General features: G+C 40.2%; 1 protein-coding gene across 1 annotated transcript in view; it reads right to left on the minus strand.

The window, feature by feature from the left end:
* atp9a (ATPase phospholipid transporting 9A) overlaps positions 1–13099 on the minus strand; it is a 187617-nt gene extending 174518 nt beyond the window's left edge. Inside the window, exon 1 of the mRNA XM_043710245.2 lies at positions 11619–13099. Coding sequence (XP_043566180.1) covers positions 11619–11686 — 68 coding nt within the window. The 5' untranslated portion in view covers positions 11687–13099. The remainder of the gene's footprint in view (positions 1–11618) is intronic.
* Positions 13100–14246: the final 1147 nt, after the last annotated feature.

Raw genomic sequence — 14246 nt, forward strand, 5'->3', positions numbered from 1 at the left:
CTCCTACTGCCTTTATACTCTGAGGATTCACTCGATCTATGCTGTCTATACCTTACATATGCTTCCTTCTTTTTCTTAACCAAACCCTCAATTTCTTTAGTCATCTAGTATTCCCTAAACCTACCAGCCTTCCCTTTCACCCCGACAGGAATATACTTTCTCTGGATTCTCGTTATCTCATTTCTGAAGGCTTCCCATTTTCCAGCTGTTCCTTTATCTGCGAACATCTGCCCCCATTCAGCTTTTGAAAGTTCTTGCCTAATACCGTCAAAATTGACCTTTCTCCAATTTAGAACTTCAACTTTTAGATCTGACCTATCCTTTTCCATCATTATTTTAAATCTAATAGAATTATGGTCGCTAGCCCCAAAGTGCTCCCCCACTGACACCTCAGTCACCTGACCTGCCTTATTTCCCAAGAGTAGGTCAGGTTTTGCACCCTCACTAGTAGGTACATTCACATACTGAAATCAGAAAATTTTCTTGTACACACTTAAATTCCTCTCCATCTAAACGCTTCACAATATGGCAGTCCCGGTCTATGTTTGGAAAGTTAAAATCCCCTACCATAACCACACTATTATTCTTGCAGATAGCTGAGATCTCCTTACAAATTTGTTTCTTAGACCCCCTAATAGTCAGGAAAATTATAATACATTCCCAATAAGGTGATCATCCCTTTCTTATTTCTCAGTTCCACCCAAATTACTTCCCTGGATGTATTTCCAGAAATATCCTTCCTCAGCACAGATATAATGCTATCCCTTATCAAAAAGGCCACTGCCCCTCCTCTCTTGCCTCCCTTTCTATCCTTCTTGTAGCATTTGTACTAAACTGCCAGTCCTGCTCATCCTTTGAGCTATGTTTCTGTAATTGTTATGATATCCCAGTCCCATGTTCCTAACCATGCTGAGTTCATCTGCCTTCCCCGTTCCTGAAGAAGGGCTTATGCCCGAAACGTCGATTCTCCTGTTCCCTGGATGCTGCCTGACCTGCTGCGCTTTTCCAGCAACACATTTTCAGCTCTGATCTCCAGCATCTGCAGACCTCACTTTCCCCATTAGGCACCTTGCATTGAAATAAATGCAGTTTAATTTATTAGTCCTACCTTGTCCCTTTGACTCACTTCTGTTCTCAACTGTACCAGCCTCAGATTGATCTCTATCTCCCTGGGATCCCCCCACCCCCACCTTACTAGTTTAATTCCTCCCGAGCAGCTCTAGCAAATCTCCCTGCCAGTATATTAGTCCCCTTCCCATTTAGGTGCAATCTGTCTTTCTTGTACAGGTCACTTCTACCCAAAAAGGGATTCCAAAGATACAAAAATGTGAATCCTTCTCCCATACACCAGCTCCTCAGCCATGCATTCATCTGCTCTACCTTCCTATTCCTGCCCTCACTAGCTCGTAGCACCGGCTGTATTCCAGATATTAATTAGTCTCGAGGACCTCCTTTTCAAAGTCCTGCCTAACTCTCTGTAATCAATCTTCGGAATCTCAAACCTTTTCCCTTCCTATGTCATTGGTTCCAATCTGCACCCTCTCTGAGACATACTTGATCCTGGCACCAGGGAAGCAACACACCATTCTGATTTTTCTCTGCTGGCCACAGAAACGTCTGTCTGTACCTCAGACTAGAGAATCCCCTAACACAATTGATCTCTTGGAACCTGACACACCCCTCATTGCATTAGAGCCAGTCTCAATACCAGAAACTTGGCTGCTCGTGCTACATTCCCCTGAGAATTCATCACCCCCTACTTTTTCCAAAACAGCATACTTGTTTGAAATGGGTGTAGCCACAGGACACTCCTGCCCTAGGTGCCTACCTCTCTTACCTTTCCTGGAGTTAACCCATCTACGTGACTGTATCTGTAACTTTCCCCCCTTCCAATAACTGCCATCCATCACATACTGTTGCAAATTCCTCATTGCTTCTAACTGTCTCTCCAAACAATCCATTCAATCTGATAAGATTTGCAACAGCATTTATTGTAGATATAATCCACAGTAACCCTTAAACTCTCTTTAAACTCCCACACCTGACAAGAAACACACATCACTCTACTAAAGGCCATTTTTGCTCCTTCATAATCTACAGACCCAGAAAATAACAGTCTTATTCCTCTACAAAACACTGCCCTAGGTTAGATTAATAGTTATGGCTTATATATTAAGTTTAATCAAGAGACATATCTCAAAAAACATAATCAAGAAAGAACCCACTCTACTCACTACTGCAGACTTTCTGTAGCCACTTAAAACAATTAACTTATCGGATTCTGTGCTGTGATCTTCACCCAAACAGTTCCTCCAAGATCAGTTGTGAATTTCACTGTTTGTTAATTTTCTCAGATGCACTCCGACGTCCAACAATACATGAATTCAAACAGCAAAGGCAGTAACTGTGCAGGTTCACTCTGGTGTCAGTTTTTTTTCCCTGTCTCCTGCACGGACCTCACCATGTGCTTCCTTTGTCTGTCTTCTCCCTTTTAAAATTGCTGTTGTTTTGACTTTTTTTTTCCCCCCAAAGTTCCAAAACAATGCAACAGCATATAAAACAGTAATTGCTGCTCCTGGAATTTGAGGAAATCACCTCCAGCTCCTAAAATACCTCAAAACAAAAAGGAGTAGCTGTTACAGACAGAAATTTTCCCCATCCTCCATCTTGGATGATCCAGAATCAGAATCCATTGATACTAAATTATTTCCCCTTTTCTTCATGGAAGATTCAACAAAATATCTGAACCTATCACTGCCTCTTCCTGTTCCACACAGAAACATTTTGTAGGATGGATTTTCCTGACAGCAGTCATAGTCAATTTTCTTCCCCACTAATTTGAAGTGTACTCTGCCATTATCCTATGTAGGGTCAGCAAACCGAGTCCTTGACAACTTACTTGTCTAGGTAGCTCAATATCCACTGCACCCTGTGCATATAGACATTCTGTCAAGACAAAACCCTAATCATTTCTAAAGCTTGGATCACTGATCACTAACTGTTTTACAATTAATTCATTCAGATTCAGAGCAGGCTTCAGTAAAAAAAATTGTGTTCACATTTCTGCTCAGATCCTGGAAGAATCTCAAATCTTGCAGGAAGACAGAATATAGCTTGGTTTTAATGGTGTTACACAGTTGAATAGCCTATCAATCCCTGGTGTTCAAACACATGCTTGAATAAAAGACACACAAGCATGGTAACCAAGACCAATTACCATCCTCTGAACTGCACACACCATATATTACGAAGTTCTCAGAGAAAGAAAAAACAAAAAAAGGATAAATCTTTCCGTTATGATTTTGGTTTCTCGCAACGCTATCTGTGATAGCAAAGCAGCTTCCATAAACAGGACCATTCCACCTGTGAAGCCTATGAATTGAACATTACAAGGACCCAGTACTATGCTATGCGGTTAATATTTACTCATTTCTTGAGTTAGAAAGCAGAAAAAAAAAACATGAAAGCCAAAAATGTTGGCAAGCTACTCATCATGTTCAAAGTGCCCTACCAACTCAAATTTCAGAGCACACTGTTAATTGTACTTATTGGAAGATGGACATCATTCAGAACAAAAATAATTTTGCAGCAAACAGCAGTACAATATATAGCTTTACTGGACCAGTAAACCAATTTCTAAGTCAAAATAAAGCCCATTTTTCAATTTAGATAGTTTTGTTTTAAACAGATGTTTGGAGCATTCCTTTCCACTAAAAGGTTGTGAGCAATGTACAAATCAATAGTTAAAACAACCAAACAAGATATGGTCAAAAGATGTAGTTGATATATTTGTCCAAACAGCTTCTGACCTCAGTTCAAATCAGGCTTATTATAACAGACACGTCTTTGAAGAAACTCCAAACTCTCTTTGGTTACCAATATAAATTATTTTCCCCACTCACCTTTGCTCCAGCCCCACACCCCCATTTATCTCCAAGCTCCCTCCCAGTTCTGATAAAGGGTCCCAACTTGAAATGTCAACTTTCCTACTCCTCTGATGCTGTCTGACCTGCTGTATTTTTTTCAGCTCCACATTTTATCAACTCGGACTTCCAACATCTGCAGTCCTTACTATCTCAGAATTATTTTCATTGCTCTTCTAGATGGGAAATGAAAAATAAATGCCTACCTGAGGAATTACATTTTACTCTGGGTACACCACCGCCTCTATGAAAAATGATGAGTCAGCAAGCTATCACATACTTTGCACAGACCAGACAGAATTTTTAAGCCATTACCCATGAAATGTTTCCATGTAGAGCAAACTTGGAAATCAATCTACAAACACAAAGGAAATCAGGAACATCAACTGCTCCAATTTCAAAGATTTCCAATTGCAGTCTAGATAGAATTCATCTGAAATGGCATTTTGTAACATAATGCAGAATAGAACCCATGTCTGTTCACATATCATTCCACAAGGATAGGATGGAACTTTGAATTCCTAACATTTTTTTCCCCATTCAACTTAAGTCCACTGGGGAACACAACATGAAGCAAAACTATATAATCAACTATAAATATATTGAAGAGATTAAGTGTGTCTCAAAGTCATTAAAATAGAGTTTCATTTATATGCTTTTTGAATGTCAAACATGCCAAAGTTGAAGAACACTCAAAGATGGAGCCATGGGGTCTCCAGAAGTGACAAGACGAATAGTTTAATTTATGAACTGCTGAACAAGTTCAGATTAGGCTTGTTTAAACTTGTTGAGTATTTGGTAAATTCTATTACTGTTGATTGAGGCTAATTCACTAATTCATTCAACTACATTGCCACATGGTATGACCATAAACCAGCAGAACAGGTTGACATTTGGTATGCATTGACAGAGTTACACATCAGTAAGAATTAAAATAAATTTCAAGATTGTCTCAGCAGTTCAGTAGTTGAACTATGTTCCCACTCTCAAACAGTCATCTCATTCGAATACATTTCGCCAAGGATCAAACGCTGGAGCCCCTCAAAGATATTCTATAAACGAAGCTCTTGGTATCTGGATACAGAATGCAGCAATATTAGCAACACAAATGGACTAAATAATATCAATATTCCTGTCGAATTGTTGCTGGCCTACTGTACACAGGTCTACATCTACTCAGATGCTACTTTTCCAAGTATTCACCTTCAGCAGATACACATCTAGAAAGCCTACATTATCCATTTGGATTCCACGTAATGCTGATGAACTATATTTATTTTTTAAAATTGCACAACACCAGGTTAAAGTCCGACATGTGTATCTGGAAGCACTAGCTTTTAAAGCGCTGCTCCTTCATCAGGTGGTTGTCAAATGGTTGCTATTGTGGTGGACTTTGAACTAACAAAATGGAATCATCACCAAATCATATTGACACAGGCATTACACTGAAGCATCAATTTACATTTTCTCTTTCTGGAGTCTGGCAGAGCTGGAGTGTAGTTCTCTTTTTATTACAGATGTTGTGCATTCTGTTCATTTCAGGGACCAGGAAAAAAAAAATCAATAAGTGACTAAAAACAAGTGAAAATTCTTCTTCAATAAATTAATTTACTTCAAGCTATCATAGCTGATGAACAATGCTGGGTCTTGACACACTGATGACTAATTTTTTAAAACTTTACCCACTATATTAATGGAGCTCGAGTTGTCATTCCATAAAAGTCAACTTTTGGTACTTCTGCAATTTGGAGCTGTCTACAACTCAGCAATGCAATGCTGCATTGAAATTGTTGAAAAGTGTGACAGTATTGAGAAAACACATTGCAAGATCCTCAAGCAATAACATCCATTAAAACTGATACTTGAAGATATAGAAGACTGAAGATTTAAGATGGAAACCCAGTTTGAAAGTTGTGATCAAGTGTTTTATAAATCATTCCATATCACACCAAATCACCACCCACTATAAAACAAATGTTGTATTTAATGCCTTTTCACTTACTTAAAGGGATTGTTGTTCTTTCACAATCAACAAAATTGTATTACCAAATCTGACCTCAACAATTAAACTACAATTACAGTTAAAGGCTCCCTGTGGTTAGTGCACAAGACAGTTTAATTTACAAACCTGAAGTTCCTTCTAACATAGCAACATCTTAGGTGAGAAATAAGACTGAAATAACAAATCTAACATTTTGAACACTTATAGAGTCAGTGAGTTGTACAGCACAAAAACAGACCTTTCAGTTCAACTCATCCATGCTGACCAAATATCCAAAATTAATTTGGTCCCATATCCCTCTAAATCCTTCCTCTTCATGTACCATTCCAGATGACTTTTCAATATTGCAATTGCGCCAACCTCTGCCATTTCTTCTGGCAGCTCATTCCATACACACACCACCATCTGCACGAAAACTTTGCCCCTTAGGTCCCTTTTAGATCTTTCCCCTCTTACCTTAAATCTATGTCCTCTAGTTTTGGACTCCCCTACCCTGCAAAAATGACCTTGGCTGCTCACCCTAGCCATGCCCCTCATGATTTTATAAAGCCTCTATAGGGTCACCCCTCAGCCTCCAAAGTTCTAGGGAAATCAGCCCCAGCCTATTCAGCTTTCCCCTATAGCTCAAAGCCTCCAACCCTGACAATATCCTTGTAAATCTTTTCTGCACTTTCAAGTTTAACAGCACCTTTTGTCAAGCAGAAAGACCAGAACTGAACACAATATTTCAAAAGTGGCCTAACCAATGTCCTGTACAGTTTCAACATGACTTCCCCACTCCCACACTCAATGTACTGACCAATAAAAGCAAGGGTCAGTATAAACTTGGGCTAAAGGGCCTGTTTCTATACAATAGGTAACCTAATCTAATCAAGCATACCAAATACCTTCTTCACTATACTATCTACCTGGGACTCCACCTTCAAGGAACTATGAACCTGCACTCCAAGGTCTCTTTGTTTGACAACACTCCCCGGGACTCTACCACTAAGTTCTGCCCTGACTTTCCTTACTGAAATGCAATACCTCACATTTATCTAAATTAAACTCCTTTGGCCCATTAGCCCATCTGATTAAGGTCTCATTGTACTAACTGTCACTTCTCTTCTGTGCAAGCCTACCTTGAAGAAGTTCTGCTCCTCTCTCTGATGAGGTTTTCATTATCCCCACTATTGTTTACTCCTGACCCCTTCTCCAAAGCCTTCCTTCTGTACATAAACTGGTAGCTAGGAAAATATCATCAGTTCTGAGGAAGGGTCACTCGACCTGAAATGTTAACTCTGATTTCTCTACATAGATACTGCTAGACTGCTGAGCTTTTCCAGCAATTCCTATTTTGCTCCTGTTGTACTCTGACTTCTTCACTGTCCATGGCATGAACAATTTTGGTGTCATAGAGATGTACAGCATGGATACAGACCCTTCAGTGCAACTTGTCCATGCCGACCAGAAATCCTAACATAATCTAGTCCCACCTACCATCACACTTGGCCCATATCCCTCTAAACCCTTCCTATTCATGTACACATCCAGATGCCTTTTAAATGTTGTAATTGTACCAGCCTCCACCACTTTCTCTGGCAGCTCATTCCATACATATACCACCACTGTCTGCGTGAAAAAGTTGCCCCTTCGGTCCATTTTAAATTTTTCCCCTCTCATCCTAAACCTATGCCCTCTAGTCCTGGACTCCCCCCATCTCAGGGAAAAGAGCTTGTGTATTTACCCTATCCATGCCCCTCATGATTTTATAAACTTCTATAGACCTCAGCCTCCAGCGCTCCAGGGAAAAGAAAGCCCCAGCTTATTCAGCCTCTCCCTGTAGCTCAAATCCTCCAACCCTGGCAACATCCTTGTAGATCTTTTCTGAACCTTTTCAAGTTTCACAACATCTTTCCGATAGGAAGGAGACCAGAATTGCATGCAATTTTCCATAACTGGTGTAACCAGTGTCCTGTACAGCTGCAACATGACCTCACAACTCCGATACTCAATACTCTGACCAATAAAAGAAAGCATATCAAATGCCTTCTTCACTATCCTATCTACCTGCAACTCTACTTTCAAGGAGCTATGAACAGAACCTGAACTCCAAGGTCTCTTTGTTTAGCAACATTCCCTTGGACCTTACCATTAAATGTATAAGTCCTGCTCAGATTTGCCTTTCCAAAATGCAGCACCTCACACTTATCTAAATTAAACTTCATCTGCTACTCCTCAGCACATTGGCTCATCTAAGCAAGATCCTGTTGTACTCAGAGATAACCTTCTTGGCTGTTGACTACACATCCAAGTTTGGTGTCATCTGCAAACTTACTAACGATAGCTCCCATGTTCACATCCAAATCACTTATATAAATGGTGAAAAGCAGATCAGTGCTGGGTCCACTTTCGGCACACTGCTGGTCACACAACTCCAGTCCGAAAAACAACCTTCCACCATCCTCTCTCTTCTACCTTCAAGCCAATTTTGTATCCAAATGGCTAGCTCTCCCTGGATTACACACGACCTTACCATGCAGAACCTTGTGAAATTCCTTGCTGAAGTCCATTTGAAAATGTCCACAGCTCGGCCTTCATCAATATCTTCCATATTTAAATATTTTGTGTATCATCATATTTTGTTTTTCCTTTTCTAACTTCCACAAATAAATACAAACACACAGATAAAACATGGAAACTGAATCCCTCTCTCGTCTATTTCACACTGGATTGCTTGCTTATTGGTTGCTGATGTTGACTCTCTTTTCCTTAGGTCTTTATTGCCAATTCCTTTTTCTGTTTACTTACTTGTAGTTTTCTGTATTTTTCACAATCATTTTTGTTTGTTTTCATCTTTGCTCCATATTTATTTCCACTCCTTTTTTAAACACATGCTCCATTCTAAACTCCCACCTGCTCCTCAGGAGAAGCAGTGCACTTACATTACAATAACAAAAAACAATGTTATCATGGAAACAACATAAGATACATTAGTTACATGTATTCTCCAGGAACTTCAGCACTTAAGACATCAAATATTAGTATTTCAATGCCCCATATATTGGGTAAACTCAGCAATTTTTCTTCTCAATGGCACTTACTTTTCATAGGAGTTTCTAATGATGTAAACACCAAAATTATGTTCAAAGGCAAAATTTGATCACATAGCTCATTTTAACCACATTTCATATTTACATAAATAGAAATAATATCATACATGTATCTTAACGTAAATATTCAGAGTTTAACTCAGTGATATCTATATAAATTTAAAGCATCAAACAAATGTGCAGACACTTTAACAACAGCCCCAAGGTTAAAGTAACAAAGGTTGAACGCAGATCATAATTTTTAACCAGAAACAAACTTCAGACTATTCCTTCTGTAAGAAGCAACAAGCACTTGCTGATATAATTTGCCCATATTCTTTTTCCACCTTTAGCTGTTTACACCAGTCTGATTGTACTGGCAACTGTCAAGCTGTTTTCCTGGTTATCCTAGTTGAAATGGTTGCATGCATTCCAGGATCTAAACTCACTTCTATTCCAATTATTTCCATCTCTAATTCAATTTTGTTTAAAAAAATCTTATATAACTATATTTTCTGGTGTATTTACAATTGGTTGTCAGACCACTGCTACATCTCAAGACAAGGTTCTAAAAGTGTATCATGTTAGAATTTCAAGCCAACCCAAAGAAAATGAAATTAACCAGTCAGAACTGCTCCAAAAACAATGGAGATGCACTCCCTTTGAAGGTCTACGCATCGCATCTTATCTGTTGTACAGGAAGCTGCTAATGAAACTCACGTCCAAGTTAGTTGCTGCAGATATGAATAAAATACCTCCTGACTTAAAATGTTGCACTATGTATACAATATTCTCACAACCTTTAGTAAATTATCAAATGGAAGTTTGAGTCCACACTTGCTGGGGGTGAGAATACCGGACTTTTTTTCTCCTCTAAAAGGTAGCCTCCTAATAGCTAAGCTTGCAACTGTCAAATCAGGCAGGTTAAGAGGAGGCTATCCGGTACTGAAAGGTCAGCGGTTACACTGTCACGAGTGGACACTGCTGAAGTAATTTAGAAGGCATGATGTCACCTCAGTCCTGACGGCCAGCCACAAATATAGACTATAAGAAGGGCCGAAGGACCAATGGACAACCATGGCACTTCTCCCCCATCTCTCTACAGTTGTAGATGCTGCTGCTATAGCCAATTATTGGCCAGCACATTCCCCACTGAATGAAGTATAGACTCCAACGCCCACACAATAAATGTAGTCTCTATTCACCTTTTCGCTCTCACGCCTCACATGCAGAGATTAAATCCCTGGTGCAGGCAGCCAATCTGTCTGACGGAGCACCCAATAAACAGAGGGGCTGTCTCTGGTGCAACACCCTATCATTCTTCCATTGCGTTCGACGGCACCTCCACAAAGTCAGTTAAAAAGCAAAGGTTTACGCCCCAGAGCAAAACATGCCATTCTTACAGCAGATGCTAGTTAACTTCTCTTTTGCTAAGGTAACAAATGGCGCCACCATGCACATTGTAAGCAAACACATTCCACCTGAAGGAAAACTCCAACTGCAGTCAGGTTCTTGACACTTGTGTATCATGGTCGGGGGGACACGATGATAAAGCATATTCAGTGTTCGGACAGAATGTTCTACAAGAAGCCTATTGTGTGTAAATTGTCGTTGGAGAAGATTTGCTTGGGGTTCCACCTAATTCTGGTATTTATTAATAATAAGTGCTCTTGCCAGAGAAAGGTTGTGCCTGATATTTCGTTGTGAGGGAAGGTGTTGATTTGAGGACAAGGAGAAGCTCCACCCTGAAACCAGGCGACATGACAACCCCATGAGCTCACTGAGCAGCGGGTCATCCCCTGGGCTTCTTCCAGTTCCAGTAGCCAGAGACAAAAACAAAAATCTTTCAGCAGCACTGTTCCCCCGCACTAGGAATATGATGGCCCTGCCTGAAGATCAGAATTCCTGGATTGTTGATTTCACAAGAACAAGTGTTTCAGACGGAGGGAGCGGCACACTCTCTCAATGGCGAGAGAAAGCAGGAAGGAGCTGGGTAACATAACGAGCGTACTCATTTCCCCCAAAACCCAGGACAGCGGACACCGTCCAGGAAATACGACTTAAACATCTTTCAACTCAAGACAGAGTCTGATTAACACACCACACCTGACACCGTGCCCCCTCCCCCAAAACGGGTTTTTGTTTTCACAGAAATCAACAACAAAACGATTTGTGCATAAATCTCTGCCTCTCGTACCCCACACGGATTTGCCTCTCGATGTTAATAGAGGAGGAAGCCGGCGGTTCGCATTCCCAGTAAGCAGTAAATTATTCATGAAGGCGCCTGAAATTGCTACAGGCTGAGGGCTAGGCGTCTTCACTCTGAAATGGATCATCACCTCACTCGGTTGGAGCGATAGAGAGGGAGGATACTAACGAAGGGGCACTGCTGGGGAGGGGGGAACTCTGTGCCTTTTCCTAGAGGGCTGGGTGGTCACAGCATTGTTCCCCCAAGCAATGTCACCGAGAAACCAACAGCCATCGCCACCCCCGCTTCCGAACAACACAGGGATCTGACACCCTGTTTTATTCCATGCCTTTATCCCGATATATAAAAAAACAAACCCTCCCCTTTGATCTACCCTGCAGCCGCCCGGCCGGGGCTCCCAGCTTGTCTCTTACCCGCTCCTCTGTTTGGAATCGTGGATTTTCTTGTGGCGGACAGGCTGCAGAGGGATACTATCCGACATATTTGCAGCACTAACTCTGTCTGTGTCTGTCTGGTGCTGGGTGGTGTGCTCTACCCGGCAGCCTCTCTCTCTCTCTCTCTCTCCTTGTTTGTCAGCTTGCCAGGGTCAAAGGTACAATTTGGATACAGCCATGGCAACGATTTTAAGGCATTTCATGGACACCAGTGGACAATTACAGAAGACTGGGCTGTCATTTCTCGCTACAAAGCGGTGACAATCACTCTTGCTCGAAAATGCGCCCCATTTTCCGCCGACCTGCACTGAGGGAACAATTCCTGGAATGGATTTTACGGATAATCTGAGTAAAATGTGATTTTGCTGAGTGTTGGCAGCCTGTTCCACACTTAAATCCATTCAGTTCTTATCCAAGGTCGGCATGCCCTTTCTAACAGTTGCTGAATTATTATAGGTAATAACTAGACTATTTTTGTTCCTGCCCCTGGCAGAAGCCAAGTCCACCACCCCCTACCACTGGTTTGAGCTCGTGGCCACTGTGAAAATCAACTATTTAAGGAGTATCCTATTCTCTAAGGCTTAGTACAGTATCATAACAGACAAAAGAACTTACACACTTCAAAATTATTTAGACTGAGGTCTGGTTTGACCATGCAGGTAATTACAACTAACCAAAAAGGTAACAATGAAAACCAATATTTGGGTCTTACACTGTTGGGCTTCACTCACCAAGGTTGTGAAACTTTGATATAACTTCCTCAGAACTTCTCATTGATTTCATTTGAACATTCCTTAACATTTTAAATGAGTTTGCAATCTATGGCTCTCATTGGATCATAAATGTTACACATTCACAGAGGTTTACAGAATCGGAAAAGGCCATTCAGCCCATCAAGTCTGTGCAGGTCAAAAGCAAGCACCTAACTATTCTAATCCTAGTTTCCAGCTCTTGTTATGAGGGGTTCTGTCTCTATCCCACCTACCAGAATTCCCACTAGTCTCTGGGTGGACAAAAAAAATTCATATCCCATCTAAAGTTCCTGTCACTTATATCTATGACCCTAGTCTACCCTAACTACGGCTCTTAAAGTTTTATATATCTCAATCAGGCACCTCACTCCCTCAAGTCTCCTCTGCTCCAAGGAAAACAAAAATTTCAGTCTATCCAATCTGTCTTCATAATAAATATTCCACAGCCAGGAAATCCAATACAACAAAGAACTGCAAATGCTGAAGATCTGAAACAAAAACAGAAATTGCTGAGAAACTTAGCAGGTCTAGCAGCATCTGTGGAGAGAAAGCAGAGTTGAGCCCAGTGTTCCTTCAAGGACTTCATTGTCAACTTTAACTCTGATTTCTCTCCACTGATGGTGCCAGATCTGCCAAGTTTCTCCAGCAATTTGTTTCAAAATAAAAATATAGCTTTAAATGAATGCTCATTCAGTTTTTGGAATTCCAGATTTGATAACTTTTGCCAAGGAAATAATTTGTTCTCATTTATCCATGTGTATGTTTGTTCAGGATTTAATACACTGGATTCTTCAAAACTGTTTTTGGAAGTTAAGAGCAAAGTATGTTATAATGAGGTGTTAAAGTGATTACTTGTGAGAGAAATAAACAACATTAGCTGAATTCCCTTAGAATCAGTTTGGTGCAGTATTAGAAGTACTCCATCCTTAAACTAGAAGATTGTTGATTGAAGACCCACTGCAGATGCGGTACATTTGATTCTTCATTGCAAGTGAACTCCAGTACACAGCCTCCTGATCAACAAGAACATTTAGATTTGGTGCCATACTCTGACAATAAGGAAAACAAAAAAAAAAAATCAGATTTCCCACTTGTCAGCAGGATCTGCTCACACTTGTTGGGAAATATAGATGAGTAATTTTAAATTCTGTGTGACAGTGACCCTCATACCACCCTCCACCCAACCTTAGTTAAGTAGGGTACCTTTACTCATTTGCTTGAGGTACAGGAATGTTGTTGGTGCTTGTTTCAACAATCAAACAAGGTACCAGCGGAAAAAAATGAGAAAAGTAGAAGATAATATACTTTTAAAGTTGTCTTTTAATACAGACTTGTTAAATTAATGGATATTACTATCTGTTAACTGAGACATATTGACCAGTTTTCAATCTTTTATACTGTGTTCAATGTTGAGAATAGTTACTGCTTTACTAATAAATAATGGTTATGTCTATATTTTTGTAACTTTAAAATGAATTTACTTCTATATTGGTTACACAAATCCATTCATGAATTCATAAAAAAGGCATTTACTTACAATGCCTTAAAGCAGCTATTTGAACAATTTTCTTTTCCTATTTATGATTCATGTTTGAATATAATCCAGTATTACAGCATTTCGTCCTTTGTGAAAGGAAGAATTATGTCCAAGTGGATTGAACAGGTGGTTGGGGAGAAGAATTATGATTCTGTGCAGGATTTTACCAACTGTATTTCTCTATTATTTACAGATTTTCATTTTACTGCTCACATTCGGAGTAAACAGCTGAACAGAACAGCAACAGATCTTTTCAGCAGAGGCATTAAATCTAGGGCTTGCATGAGGTTGCTGTCTTTCAGTCTTAGAGCTTTATTT

This window comes from Chiloscyllium plagiosum, unplaced genomic scaffold (assembly GCF_037043375.1).
Source record: "Chiloscyllium plagiosum isolate Xiang-an unplaced genomic scaffold, Cpla_swu_hap1 HiC_scaffold_15, whole genome shotgun sequence".
Taxonomy (NCBI): Eukaryota; Metazoa; Chordata; class Chondrichthyes; order Orectolobiformes; family Hemiscylliidae; genus Chiloscyllium; species Chiloscyllium plagiosum.